This window comes from Chenopodium album, chromosome 16 (assembly GCF_948465745.1).
Source record: "Chenopodium album chromosome 16, dcCheAlbu1.1, whole genome shotgun sequence".
Lineage (NCBI taxonomy): Eukaryota > Viridiplantae > Streptophyta > Magnoliopsida > Caryophyllales > Amaranthaceae > Chenopodium > Chenopodium album.
In genome coordinates, this window is record NC_137849.1 from 2742297 (window position 1) to 2757707 (window position 15411).

A 15411-nucleotide genomic window follows, 5' to 3' on the forward strand; every position below is an offset into this window, starting at 1 on the left:
GAGCCTATATCAACTTTGGTCGAGCCGAGTCTTGAACAGTTCATGAGCCTACTCGACTTGTTAACAACCTAAGTTTGAATACAATAATTTAGTATGACTCAAATTTTAAAGAATAGACTTGACTTAACCTGATCCCACCAAACTCGAATCGACACCTTTTGATGGACCACACAACTATGCGAGTTGGGTTGTATTTCCCATAATTGATAACTTTGACTGATCCCATGTTTTCACTACTAATGCCAATCCTACTAAAAATCCTAGATTCCAAGTAGAAGCATAAAAGTATTTCTTGCAGTTGGAAATATTTTTATTATTTATTTTTTTTTTTTAAAAAAAAAAAATCTGCACACATGCACGGAACAACAAAATGCCAGGAATATCCCCTAATTTTTCGTTGCTTACTCAACTCAAAGCCGATTAATCTAACAAAATTTCCCAAAAACAATTTGCATTGCACCAATTTCTTTGCTATTCCAACTTTTTATTGCCATTTTCAGAGCTCACCCACTCATCTTCCTGCTGCTCAGGTGTGATTTTCTTCTTTAATCTCATATGGGTGTCTGAATTTTCTATTTTTTTTTTTTTAATTTACATTGATAATCTAATGTGGGGTTTTCATTTTTTTAATTTTTTTTAGGAATTGGATTGAAATTGGCAAAATTTAGCGTTTTCCAAGATAAACCCAGAAAAATTAATGCTTTAATTGGGAATTGGTTTTTGATGATTTGATGTTGATAGTCAAAGGTCAATTAAAGATATTTTCAAGTAGCATTTTCATTCATGTTGAAATGATCAATCATGTTGCATGTTTAATCAGGTTTCAAGGAGTATGACTAATGAGTAAGTATATTAGTGGGTACATAGTCATTAAGTCAATAATGAACAATGTGCTGCAGGTTGATGATCAACTGATTTTATTTGGTTTAAAGGCCTTGAGAACTTAAGATTCTGAATGGCTAAGAAATTTCTGTATACTTGTGTGTTCGTCTTGAGCCTCTAGAGGGGGTAGAATGTCTATTACATACCCGGGTGTAAAATAAATACTAACCTTAAGAAAATTGTCGTGGTTTGTGGTGTGCTGGTTAGTGTGTCAAGTCTGTCAATTGTCATTTAGAGTGTAAATTTCTGATCAAATGTAGAGTTTCTGAATAACTCTATATGAAATTTAAGGTTTGATTGTTTGATGTGGTTGTATTGGAAGTAAATATGAGGATTTATATGAAGTTTAAATGCAATTTTTGATATATTTGGCATTTATACTTATAATTGGTGGTTTGAAGTACGAGACTTTGTTATAGGACATTGTTCAAGTTATGTTGCTTCTTGATGATCGTCTCTTAGGTAATTTGAATCAGCCCAAGTTATTTGCACTAGTGCTAAGTCACAATGTCACTTATAAGACATCATTTACTTTTCTTCTTTGCTTTGTTTCAAACTGATAACTCTACATCTTGTTTTCAAACTTCTTTATATCATCTTCTAAACCTTGTATAGGCTGCAAAACAATCTATGGCATCGACAGAGAATGAAGAACCTTCTTTACTGAGGAATGAAGTATGGCAAGATCAATCTTTTTTCAAGTGGAGAAAGAGAGATGCACATGTTCCACTACGCTGTCATGATACAATAGAAGGTATAAGCTGTATCCGAATTTTGTGCTATGGTTTTCTGCACATATATATCTATTGGGCAATACAGTGATAAGATATTATTTCATTTTCTGTTTAATAAATTTTTTTTCTTATAAAATAATGCACTAAAAACAAAGATAACAATTACAAGTTACGTGATGAGGGTGAATGGCTGGAGTCCTTGGAGATAATGGCAGGGGGTATTGGTTGTCAGAAAACCTTAAATTTAGCTGGTAGGATCTATGGAGTTGGTCATTAGTGGAGGGTGTAACCTTTGTGAAATTATGATGTTGATGAAATTTGCTTGATGTCATGAATTCAGAATTGAGATATGGTTTAAGAAAATCAGTTGAGCAATAGGTCAACTTGAGCTAATTTAAATCCTCATTTATCAGTCATTGCTGCATTTAAGCTTTTGATCTTGTATTTATTATGTGATATATACATCTGTTTCTGAGACAGGATCTCTCAGATACTGGCTTGAAAGAAGCAAGGTGGATATTTCAGCATCAAGCTTGGCCACATGGGATGACAATGCTGTAGCTGCTGCTCTGAAATGCGCTTCTTCTTGGGTCGAAGGCTTGCCCTTTGTGAAGTCTTTATCTGGTTGCTGGAAATTTCACTTAGCTTCTGGACCAAGTGGCGTCCCAAATTTTTTTTACCACAGTGACTTTGATGACAATGATTGGGGAACTATACCAGGTGCTTAGCATAAACTTTTTTCAGTCCCCCTCCCCCTCGATTTTGTATATAGGCCAATAAATAATGTGAACTCAAAAGTTTTATGGTGGATGACTCATATAGTTGGACTTGGACAGACTCATAAATTGTGTTTTTGGCATATATGACCTTCACAATATGGTGACCAATTACTTTGAATTAGATGGATTACTGGATACTGTAGAATGTTTCACTGGATTTCTGTTTTAAGCATTGGATGCAAAGAGAATACCCCATTGGGTTTAGGTACCCACCAAGTGACCACTGTTACATTTTACATTTGACCCGAGTTTCACTAGCATGATCCATGGCGACTGGGTAGTTGTTATGCTACTCTTTGTAGTTAAACTCTCTTTCTGTAAAGAAGATTTTTATTGCTACATTTATTTGCTTATATTTGCGTATGTTGAGATGCTGGAAGTCTGGAAATTAATCTTACCTGGCATTAATCTTGTACGTGTGTTATGTTTGGTCACATGGAGTGCTGTAGTCATAGAAACTAGTTTGAGCTTTGCAACTATACATATCTGAGGTGCCTCTCAATAATTCATTAATGCCTGTGTTGATAAGGCTGGATGTTACTCTGCTTTTTTTTGCTGGATTGACAAGTTTATAACAATGCCAGATTTTCTTTTGTTGATTGGCCAGTTCCTTCAAATTGGCAGATGCAAGGATATGATAAGCCTATCTATACAAACACTGAATATCCATTTCTAGTTGATCCTCCCCATCTTCCCGCAGAAAATCCTACTGGTTGCTACAGGACATACTTTGAAATTTCTAATGAATGGAAAGGTACAGTCTGTTTCTTACAAGTTTGACTGAGTTGACGATATTGAATATCTAGCTGGTAGTGCATCTTGAAGTAGCAGTACTGTTTTATGTAACTCCATCTAGAATATCTTTAACTGCATGACGTGTTTGTATTGTAAACCTCTTTTTCTGTATCTTACATTTCTTTGTCTTACATAAACATACATATGTTTCTAGTGAAATTAATTGTATTACACTTTCCCTTGTACTTGCTGATTGATTTTGTCACCATTGTTTCTTTTTTAACCATAATATTGTTGAATATTGAATTACACTAAGCAAAGTGAAAGTACCTTTAGCGAGTAAGCAACTGTAGATCTTAAATGACCTTTGGAACAATACCTCTGTTCTAAGTGTAAAACCATTCTTCAATGCATGCACAGTGAATTTTTTGGTCATCCTTGCCAAAATAAAAAAAAACCTTGGTGTATTTGCAGTTTATCTATATTTGTATCACAAAAAAACAAAAAAAAAAAAAAAAAAAAAAAAAAAAAAAAAAAAGAGAAAAAAGAAAAAAAAAAGAGGATAAATAGCCTGCTAGAATTTTGGTGACTTCGCTTGAGGTCATTTTTCTACAAAGGCTTCTCTATTCTTTTCATGTTACAATTTATTACTCTTAAGAATTTTATTATTAGCCTCCCTTTATCTGTTATCAGATCCTTTGATTTTATGCTCAATTCATGAGATGCACTATGGATTTTTCATAGGTCGAAGAATATTGTTGTACTTTGAATCAGCTGATTCTGCCTATCACGTATGGGTTAATGGGGTCCCTGTTGGGTACAGGTAAGCTCATCAGATTAGCTTTTTGAATATTTCTTTCAGTTCTTTTATCAATATGAGGAAGTTTCCATTTGCACCAACAGTGTTATCTTTTAAGCATTACAAAAACAGTGAGACATATGTTAGAATCTACTCAGTCTAGATCAAGCTCTGTGGCAGGACAAGAATTAGGTGATAGAAACCTGTGTGAAATTTCATTTGAACTTCCAATATTTGCATCTCTAAATGACTTCTTTCTTGGAGGCCAACGTCCACAAGCAGTATCTTGGTATGGGAATCAAAGGCATTAGGGCGTCTCTTTATCTAGGATTTCTAACGAAGAATGATCAAGTCTGTAGACTGATATATATCACTATTAAAGTAAAATGTTGAACTTCTTTCAGAACATATAGCTACCGTCCGCAGACTAAAACACTAATGAGGTCTACAATAAAAAAAGGCTTTAGAATATATCAAGCACATGGTCTAGGGATGTGGGCAAGTAGATATTGTTTGCTTGATGCCTTTTTGCCTAACTTAGATTTATAATGAGGGTAAAAAAATTAGGTTGGTGTGAGTGACATATACAGGTCAATCATTGTGAAGAGCCTATTGGTCATTTCACCAATGGAATCTGCTAATATTGTTGAAACAGCGGTTTCATAATTCCTCTACTGCTTACTGCTTGATCTTCTATGTCTTTTGTATTCTGATCATGGTAGATTTTGTCCCTATATATGGCTATAATTTTTGCCCTATAATCTCTGTTGGTTCAAAAATTTTAACCTTGGATCTTCTGGTGAAACTACAATCTTGTCAAAGAATGTAACTCCTCTTACAAGTGATTAATAGATGACTATTTTGTTTTAATCAGTCAGGATAGTCGGTTGCCTGCTGAGTTTGAAATTACCGAATACATTCATCCGTGTGGTTCAGGAAAGAAAAATATTTTAGCTGTTCAAGTCTTCAGATGGAGTGATGGTACGTACCTTGAAGATCAAGATCAATGGTGGTTGTCTGGGATTCATCGTGATGTGCTCCTTCTAGCAAAACCTCAGGTTGGTTTACTGCTGCTCTAGATATTCTGTTATGCTTAATAAAATCTGACTTTGTTCTGATTTCCAAGACCTGCCCCACCATTAAGAAAAGGCTTGGCTGTGTTTAATTCTTAACATGTGTAGTCAGGATGAACTAATTTAAGCTTTGAGCCAAGTTGTTTTTATATGTGATGTAAAAAAGTAATATGGGGTGCTATTGCATTTAAAATGACTACACATCTTCATTCGTAAATTTATATTTGATTGCATTACAAGTAAATTTAGAGTACTGCAATTTCATGTCTCTGCACTCACAATTAGAAAGAAAAATTGATATGGATGAGTCTGTGGAGATATAACAGAAATATATTGTAGAAAACCATAAGAACTATACTTGAATGATGCTTCTCCAATTTTGATTGATGTGATGCCAATTGTACCTCTCCAAATTAAAAATTATGATCCAGTGCAAAGATCTTGATTAGTTGATGGAAACAAGGTATAATGCATCCATTTACGGGGTTGACCATCAAGTTTGAATGCATGTGCGATTGATGGGTTCAGGAAGTATTTAGGTTTGATAATATTGGTTTCAGTTGGATATTTCTTGATCATTGCCCAATTTTCTTCAATACTGAAATATTAGAGAGGTTCCCATGTAAGTTGATTTGACTCGAATATATCTCTATCTTATAGAAGTATAATATTACATTGAACTGTTATCCTAGAATATGAAATGACTTGTTTAGTATATGTTTCCTTTTAATAATTCTATTTACTATTATTTTCTTTTAATTTTATCAAATTACAAAGCATTTGTTTTGACTAACATCTGATGTACACAACCAAATAAACTACCTTAATTTATCTGGTTGTTGTGATTGACGCAAAACAAGTATGATTTGACACACCAAGTATTGGGACTTTTGGGTTCACTCTATTACAGGGTGTGGGTCATTACTTCAATTTCAATTGTCCCTCCCCTCCTTCTGCGAAAACACACACAAACGCTTGTATCCTTTTTGAACAAGACCAAAACCTTTTTCAATTATTAAACAGCCTTTTAATTCTTCTTTATAGTTTACCCTGTTGATCAACATATTATCATCTTTTAAATGGAGTTTAGCAATATAAATTCTGTATACCTTCATTGGCGTATAAAACATTGCTAAATTCTTTGTTTGAATTTCCCCTTTTGATATGATTTAATTATTTAATGCATGTTGTCAGCCTTTTGAAAGGTCTTTTCTTTTCTTCTATATTGGGACCGGATATTTAAAGCCTATTAAACAATTAACAAGCTGTTTCAACTGTGGCGATTAGGAGGGAAATATTCTACACATTAGTCCTGTTGTAGTTATGTTACTTTCTTATATTCTTCTCTTGAGTCGAGGACATACTACAATATATATGAAGGTTTGCTAGATTTTCTGTAGAAGGTAATTGGTGAAAATTATTGGCATGCAGGTTTTTATTGCAGATTATTCCTTCATTTCAAATTTGGATGGAAGTTTCTCTTATGCAGATTTAGAGGTAAGTTTTCAACCGTACTAATTTCTTCCCGTCATCCTTTATTTACTTTAGATACCTAACGTGGGTGAAAGCAATTACTGTGAACTATCTATTGTCAGAGTAGCAGTGTTTTTCTAATGTGATAGTACTAAAATTTTATGTGTAATTCCATGATACATCTAAAACACAAAATGGAGATTTTTTATTTTCTTTCCTGCAGAAATTGCTCTAGTTCCTTAGAATCAAAGTGGGCTGTGTTCTCTTCAACTTAATAAGTTATTATTTAGTAAAAAGCAGAATATGTATTATTTAGTTCTAATTTGCATAAGAGAAAAGCAAAGGAGAATCAACAAAATTCAATGATCAGTAAATTTAGTAAAAATCTGTAAAAAACAGTTTTCAGGTGAAGAGTTTAGGGTGGTAGGGTTTTAACTTTTAATGTGATTGTTCGTGGCTGGCTTATGATTTTTAATTGAGTCTTCTTCTTTTTAACATTACTTGTAAAAGTAAGGAAATATATCCTCTTATAATATGTGTGCCCGCAATTTCATAGAGGTAAGCAGTGGTGAATGTTAGCAACACTTTAGGATTTCATGTATTACTTTCTCTCACTTAGAACTTGCTTCTTTTCTTTCTTGAAGATCCCATCCAATCATCCATTCATCTCACTTTCCTGATCAGTGGAAGTTTTTGAATGCTATTTTGCTGCCTTCATGCTCCTTGATTTACTGAACACTATCAATTTGGTGATTGGTTTCATGCTCTGTCTCCCATCAGCATATTTTTCATTTTCATGCTATGATGTCTGTGCTCAGTAATGATATCATGGAAGATGAGCATTGAGCAATGTATCCATCAAATTATTTGCAATTGTGAATTAGTTCTTGCTAACATCAGTATATAGATCCTTGAGCTTGTCATAAATATTCCCGGTCCTTTTTTGTAGGTAGAGGTTAAAGTTGACATTCCACAAGGAATTTCTAAAGACCGCCTCCTTTCTGATTTTACTCTAGAAGCAGGGGTTTACGATAATGAAATGTGGCATGGAAACGATGGATCAGCTGATCTCCTTGCATCTGTAGTGACACAAATGGAACTTGTACCACCTGCAAGTTTCAGGTTCAACGGCTATCATTTTAAAGGAAAGATAGATAGGCCTAGGCTTTGGTCTGCTGAGCAGGTACGGGTTATTGTATTTAGATTAAGTATATTGATAATATTTTATGAGCTGTATAATTTTGAAACTTCACACACTTTCTAAAGGAAGAAAAAATGAAAGAGAAAACCTGGTGGTTTGATTTTGTTACCCCATTCAAAAGATCTATATTGTTCTGCTGCTGCCTGTCAATGCTGATTTATATAAGCAGAATTGCTGCAACTTCCCTCCAGGTTTCTTAAGGTTTGAGGTTTTTACATTGACTTTTGCAATAGAATAGATTTTCCAAAGTCTGGCTAAATTAATACATATTATATCTTCTACCTTCAAGTTCCGAGGGGTCATCATCAACTTTATCCCCCTTTTAGTTGACATTATTTATTTACTTTGATGTTCTTTACATCGCTCTCCTTCCTGCCTTCCAGCATTTGCTAGTGACTCCTTTGTTTCTTTGTTGTTGTGTGGAAACTGTAGCAATCTCTTACAAAAAATTAATAGCTATTTACTTTTATTTTTTAAAATTATAATTTCACCTTGATTGATAATTTTTTTTTTTTTTAATTAACATTTTTAGCTTTATGACCTTGTTCGTATTTGTTTGTTTTTTGCATAAATTGCAGCCAAATTTGTACACACTAGTTGTCATCTTGAAAGATGCAGATGGAAATGTGGTTGACTGTGAATCATGCCAAGTAGGTATCAGGCAAATAACAACTGCTTACAAACAGCTACTGGTGAATGGACAGCCTGTTCTGATTAGAGGAGTAAACAGGCATGAGTTCCACCCACGTCTTGGAAAGACAAATCTGGAGCATTGCATGGTTAAGGTGATGCCAACGGCTGTTTTTTCTTCTGCGGTGCAATCTTTAGTTTAAGAATCGAATTCAAATAAACTGAGTTACCCCTCTTTTTTTTTGTTCTATATCTAGGACTTGGTATTGATGAAGCAGTATAATATTAATGCCGTAAGGAACAGCCACTACCCCAACCATTCTCGATGGTATGAGTTGTGTGATCTATTTGGCATGTACATGATAGATGAAGCAAACATTGAGACACATGGTTTTGATCACTCTGGTCCTTTTAAACATCCTACAATGGAACCTGCCTGGGCTGCTCCCATGCTTGATCGTGTTATAGGCATGGTTGAAAGGGACAAAAACCATGCTTGCATCATTTCTTGGTCCTTGGGCAATGAGGCTGGATATGGACCAAATCATTCTGCTATGGCTGGTATGAAAATGATAACAATGCATTCTCATACTTAGGATCATTCTCATAGGATTTGTTACATTGTTTGTTGTATATGTATAGTGCTGAAGGGCTATGCATTAGAGTATACACTTTTTCTCTTTTTAATAATGGGTAAAAACAAATCAGGATGACATGACTCCAGGTGTTATAGTGAAGTAGAGGTTGGAGTTTGATGCTGGAATACCATGTTGAACAAAATCTGTGAAATGTTTGTGCTAAGTACCATGTTGAACTCTAGTCTTTACAACCAAAGAGAATATAATGAATATCAGTTCAGGCTCTTTGAACGAGCTTCCCTCCATCAAGTACTTTTGCTTCCTATATTAGGCTTCCTCGGCTCCTTGCCATTATGCAAACCCCTTGTACTTCTTTATCTTATTTTTAGGCTCTTACATCCCAACATCTTTAGATTATTTACTTTATTAAATTTTTTTAAAAATAATTGTTATTATAATTGAATTAAACGAAGTACTTGAATTGCTCTCTTCCACCACTTTATTCAATCTATTGCTCTCAACTAGTTGCAATTGGCATATGGTTGTTTCCCGAGTAATCTCAAAACTTGAGAATTACATTTAACTTTATAAAAAAATTGTATAAATTTGAAAGAAGATCTGAGAAAGTGGTTGACTAGATAATATTTATTTGAGTCATTTTAACATGTGTACTATATTGGTGCATGTGAAAATGTGAGTGTTCTGCGTATAATAGACAAATTCATTTACATATTTCATCTTTGAGTTTGATTTAGGGTGCAATTACTGCAATATATATAGAAGTCCTTTTTATCTATAAAAATATAAGATTTTTATTTTATTTTATATATATTTTTTATTTTCTCTGTTCTGCAGAAACATGTTTTTTTTACTCATAATGAGAATATAAGATTAATATGCTACGATTAATAATTTTCTACCTGCATGCCAATAATTTGCTTCTATAAAAATATGCATGTTTCATATTTTCTGCTTCATATTTTTTGCAACTTTGGGGTATTAATGTATTATGTGTGAGATATAAAATATTCCAAAGTTGCAAAAAATATGAAACGGAGGTAGTAGTTGAATTCAACTGGCAGTGACATAGGTTGGTGCTTGTTTAGTGAATCTCTATGTCCTGATCCTGTCACCATGCTGAAGTGCTTAGCTGCATCTATTAATATCTTCTTGTCTGCTAATTGTACAATTTTCAGGTTGGATAAGAGGAAAAGATCCTTCTAGGGTGATACATTATGAGGGAGGCGGATCCAGAACCTCATCTACAGATATTGTGTGTCCCATGTACATGCGTGTGTGGGACATTGTAAAGATAGCCAATGATCCAAATGAAGCAAGGCCTCTCATATTATGCGAGTAAGTTTAAAGACACCCCCCCCCCCCCCCCCCCCCCCCCCCCCCTTTTTTTTTGGCCTATAGTTACAAACATGCAAGATAAGAAAGAGGGGCTGTATAATATAAAATAGTAATTTTTTCTAATGGTAAATGAAGATAAACTGAAATGTGTTTCTTACTGCTGCATTGGTTTTGTCATCATTCTTTTTACTGATACATGGCATGTGCTTGCTAAACTTTGATGTAAATGGCAGGTATTCTCATGCAATGGGAAACAGCAATGGAAATATAGATGAGTATTGGGAAGCTATTGATAACACTTTTGGACTTCAGGGAGGTTTCATATGGGAGTGGGTTGATCAGGTTTGTAATACACTATTTAGAAGACATCTTCTGGCACACAAAACATGAATGTTTGTAAAGTCATTCTGTTTTGATGCATTTTGTGGTTTTCCCATATATGACTCTGTATGGTTAATTGCAATTCTTTTTATTTTGATGTAAAAGTGTTCTGTATAATAAAAAATCAAGTGCAAATTGAGACAAGTGAGAAGTAGCCAATAATATGTAATTAGGTTCTTGAGATGGTTTATTTCTTCTAAAAAATAATTCTTTACATTGATAAAGGATGCTCAATGTCTTTGCTTCAACAAAGAGTCTTGAATTGTTTATGGTTTATTAATCGTAGTCAGTTTTTTTTTGTCACGTGCATCAATTATATGCTCTTGATGGGAGAGGTGCACTTCAGAAAGGTAAATTTTGGCATTTTGCATGCAGGGACTATTGAAGGAAGGTGCAGATGGTAAGAAGCACTGGGCCTACGGTGGTGATTTTGGTGATACTCCCAATGATCTGAACTTCTGTCTCAATGGACTTGTATGGCCTGATAGAACTCCTCATCCAGCACTGCATGGTAACTTGAAGCAGCAGTCAGCACTGAAATCTAAATTTTCCTTCTAAGTTTTGTTTATTTTTTCGTTTTATTTAGATAATTCCGAAAGTATATTTCATTGCATAATTTGTATCTGCTTGTATGTTTCTTCCAGAAGTGAAATATGTTTATCAGCCAATCAAGATTTCGCTCAAGGAAGGACTGCTCAAGGTACTAAAATATTCACTAAATACAGGTTTTTTTTTTTTTTTTATTTTTTTTTTTTTTTTTTTTTTTTTTTTTTTTTTTTTTTTTTGTATATGGCAATAGGCTACTAAATCCTAGTTTCAAGAAGCTCTAAAATTTTACTTTTGCAGATAACAAACACCCATTTCTATGAAACTACGCAAGGATTGGATTTCCACTGGGTTGTTCTTGGGGATGGATCTGAACTAGAATCTGGAGTGTTATCTCTGCCACAGATTGAGCCCCAAAAGAGCCTTTCTATGGAATGGGTATCTGGTCCATGGTACTCGGCCTGGACTTCGTGTACTTCTGAGGAAATTTTCTTGACCATAAATGTGAAGCGTCTTCACTCCACTCGCTGGGTGGATGCTGGTCATGTAATTTCATCGACGCAAGTGCCATTGCCTCCCAAGAGAAAGTCTGCTCCTCATGTAAATTCCCCTTTTCTTACATTGACAATTCAAAGTGTTTGTATCTGAGGAAAGTTGAATTTTGTTCATCACTAACTGCAAATAAAATGGGTTTACAGGCTATCAAACCTAAAGATCATGTCCTCCGTACTGAGAATCATGGAGACTTGATCAAGATTTTCCAACACGATGTCAGTGAGATTACGTTCAACACTCGAACAGGATTGATCAAGAGCTGGAAGGTACTGTTAGTTTTCTAATCTTAATTTATTTCACTTTTTATATTTCATATCGTTACATTTCTAAATGGGGTTTATGTTTTATGTAAAAGGCTATCTATGCATAATTGAAGAGTAAGAGGATCTGTGCATTTGAGAACTTTTTTGTGCTTAACAAGTTAATCTATATTCAGTTTCCTTATGATTAGAGCAGAACCTCAACATTTAGTACTTAAGCACATTTATTACAAATATATGCATTTTATTGACATATATATGCACTACAAAAACATGCATTAGAAACTATGCAAGTCTATTGCAAACATTTGCTTCAAAAACTATGCACATCTGATTCAAAAAATTTGTACCTTTAGTTCAAAATAATTTCTCGTTAAAAAAGACATATTTGATTCAAAATATATGCACATTGAGGAGAGGGAAGGGAGGAAGCTTAGCTTAGAGCTTCAATGGTGTTTGCGATGGAATTAAGGAAAAGAAATTGAAAAGGGTGGGAATGATGGTCCAGAATCATTCTTATATAAAGGTGGTGCTCTCATTTGATCCTTTTTCTTCATATACTAGTAATTTAACTTCCTCCGTTGTAAAGTAAGTGCAACATTTTAGTTCTGCACTATCTGTTTACAAACTTTTACCACATATCTTAGTATTGTTGAATATAATACTAGCTTTTTTTAATTTATTTTTATTATTTCTATTGATAGGTAATTAAGGATATTTATGGTCAAAGTTGTGCATTAGAAAACGTGCATTACATGCTAGTCAAAGTGTTGCATTATTTTTAAATGGAGAAAGATATATAATATAAAGAGTATGGGGTTGGGGGGGGGGGGGAGGAATCGGATATGTAAGATTCAAATTTTTGGTCAAGTAGGATTAATGCTCTTACCTTGCAGGTTCAAGGAATTCCTGTGATGAACAGAGGCATAGTTCCTTGCTTCTGGAGAGCTCCTACAGATAATGACAAAGGGGGCGGTGCTGACAGTTACTTATCCAAGTGGAAAGCTGCCCTGCTCGATGACATAGTTTTCCTCACCAATAGCTGTTCGGTTCAAAGTAAAACAAATTTTGTTGAAATAGCTGCAGTCTTTCTTGGAATCCCGAAATCAAAAAGCAGTTCTGAACCAAAAGAATCAGATATCACTTTTACAGTAAATATAACATACATAATCTATGGTTCAGGTGACATAATCATTGAGACTAGTGTCAAACCTCGGTCTGATATTCCGCCTTTGCCTCGGGTTGGAGTTGAATTCCATATAGACAAAGAAGTGGACAGAGTAAACTGGTATGGAAAGGGGCCTTTTGAGTGTTACCCTGATAGAAAAGCAGCTGCCCAGGTAGCAATTCATGAAAAAACTGTTCCTGAGATGCATGTTCCTTACATAGTTCCTGGAGAATGTGGTGGGAGGGCGGAAGTTAGATGGTTGACTATGCAAAATAAAGATGGTGTTGGAATGTATGCTTCTGTATATGATAATTCCCCAACAATGCAAATGAGCGCCAGCTACTACACAACAACTGAGCTTGACCGGGCTACTCATAATGAAAATCTTGTAGAAGGAGAGGACATTGAGGTGATAATTCTTATGTCATTTTTTCACCACACCACACCTCACCATACTTTCTTTTCTTTGCACTTATTGTTCTCTTCAGTACTTGCTGTTATACTTTTAATCTGTTAATAAAAATTATTGGGTAACATGTTCACCGCATATCTTTGTGCTGAACTACTGTGTATTTTTTCATGTCTTTGTGAAGTTGAACTTGGGAAAAGTAGATAACCTTATTCGTTCTTTTGTTGTCTCTCGTAAACTTGTGAATCCTTATAATGTACCTTGTCTACCAGCCAATCTCTTATTACTATGCTTTGTGTGTGTGCGAGTATTTGTTATTTGGAGGGCTAAATGTAGGTTTTTCTTATTCCTATAAAGATTTGAATAGTTTCCATGTCCAAAATTCTTGGGAAATATTGTTTCCCCATTTTGATCTTGTGCTTATATGTTTTAGTCAGGTCCCTTTCTGTGTAGCTCTAGAGTTGATTTCACTTCCGTCTCACTGGTATACAATGTAATATGATACCTAGATAATATGTGCATTGTGAATTATAAGCTTGATTAAGCTGCATTGGTTGGAGTGGAGGCACATTCTGCCCTTTCTTTAGTCGATTGACATTTTTTTTTTGTAATGTGATTCCAGGTTCATCTTGACCACAAACATATGGGTTTAGGAGGAGACGATAGCTGGACCCCATGTGTCCATGATAAGTATTTGATCCAACCTGTACCTTATTCATTTTCGATCAGGCTATGTCCAGTCACGGCTGCAAGTTCAGGCAATCTTATCTACAAAGCTCAGCAACAAATCTGATAGCAAGAGTATGGCTCGAACTCCTCTGAAATGTTCGAGACTGACATAACACTTAACCTTGAAATAATCGTATGAGTTAGTTGTCTGATTTTATCAAATTGGCACTTGGTTTTCAATTTTCTGGACCAGCCGAGTTCATCTCACTCAGAAGGTTTTTTTTTTTTTTTTTTTTTTTTTTGTCAAGTAGTGCAAAGTGATTTCAATTTCTTGACATGCATAAAGAGGGTATACTGATGTAGTCGTTTCGTAATGTTTCATACATTTTTACATCATTTCATTCTCATATAAAAAGAAAAAAAAAAGTTATTTCCTCATTTTATAGCTAAATTTATTGTTCAGATAATGCAATTGTAGTTTAGAGGAGTACGTTGTTAACTTTCTATGATTCGTCGAGTTTCAGTCTTTTAGGAGTTGCTGTTTGTTCCTTGTAAATCCAAGTAGAATACAGTAATAATTTTGTAGCAATGCAGTTGTTACTATTAAGGGCATATTGAATGGGGCATTAACTTTTGGCAAAAGCTACTCTAAATACTAAAAGCTACTTTTACTACTACCTTGCCGAATATGGCTAATTTTTATCAAGTAGCGTTTTGACCAAGTTAAAAAGCTGAAAGCTACCTGAACGGTAGTGCTGAACATGCCATTGATATCCCATGATTATAATGTCATTTTAATCATTTGCTTCACCCTCGCCTTAACCCCCAAACTTCCCAACTATGAACCCCCCACCACAAAGGCAATTCTAATTCAATACACTATCACATCATCATACACCCACTGCCCCACCACCGCCATTGCCGCTCTACCACATCCTCAGTTAAACACTCTCCAATTTCATGAGCTCGATTTGACCTATTTAGTTGTTTAATATAATTTGAACACTCGTTATTTCGTGAAATTTGGCAGGCGGGAAAATGATTTAGAGATTAGGGGTACTAGTTATATATCCAATCCACGTGACATCTAAAAAACTATAATTAACCACAAATAAATGATTAGCTATTATGAATATAGATTTAAAAACCTTCAAAATGTTGCCAACAACATGAGTATACTCTT

The 15411-nt window shown here is 34.6% G+C and overlaps 1 protein-coding gene across 1 annotated transcript; it reads left to right on the forward strand.

The window, feature by feature from the left end:
- The first annotated feature begins 230 nt into the window (after positions 1–230).
- LOC145586065 (uncharacterized) lies at positions 231–14657 on the forward strand. Its single transcript, XM_081642785.1, has 18 exons — positions 231–530; positions 1498–1636; positions 2097–2336; positions 3003–3149; positions 3875–3953; positions 4804–4987; positions 6434–6499; positions 7425–7658; positions 8255–8461; positions 8564–8867; positions 10081–10240; positions 10474–10582; positions 10997–11132; positions 11266–11321; positions 11468–11767; positions 11866–11988; positions 12879–13559; positions 14182–14657. Exons 1-18 carry the CDS (start codon positions 354–356, stop codon positions 14350–14352), a joined length of 3513 nt encoding a protein of 1170 aa, XP_081498911.1. The 5' UTR covers positions 231–353; the 3' UTR covers positions 14353–14657.
- The last annotated feature ends 754 nt before the right edge of the window (positions 14658–15411 follow it).

Coding starts and splice junctions, on each gene's coding strand:
- LOC145586065 (XM_081642785.1), top strand. CDS start 354: ATGCACGGAACAACAAAATGCCAGGAATATCCCCTAATTTTTCGTTGC. Junction 531..1,497: donor CTCATCTTCCTGCTGCTCAG/GTGTGATTTTCT, acceptor AACCTTGTATAG/GCTGCAAAACAATCTATGGC. Junction 1,637..2,096: donor CTGTCATGATACAATAGAAG/GTATAAGCTGTA, acceptor TTTCTGAGACAG/GATCTCTCAGATACTGGCTT.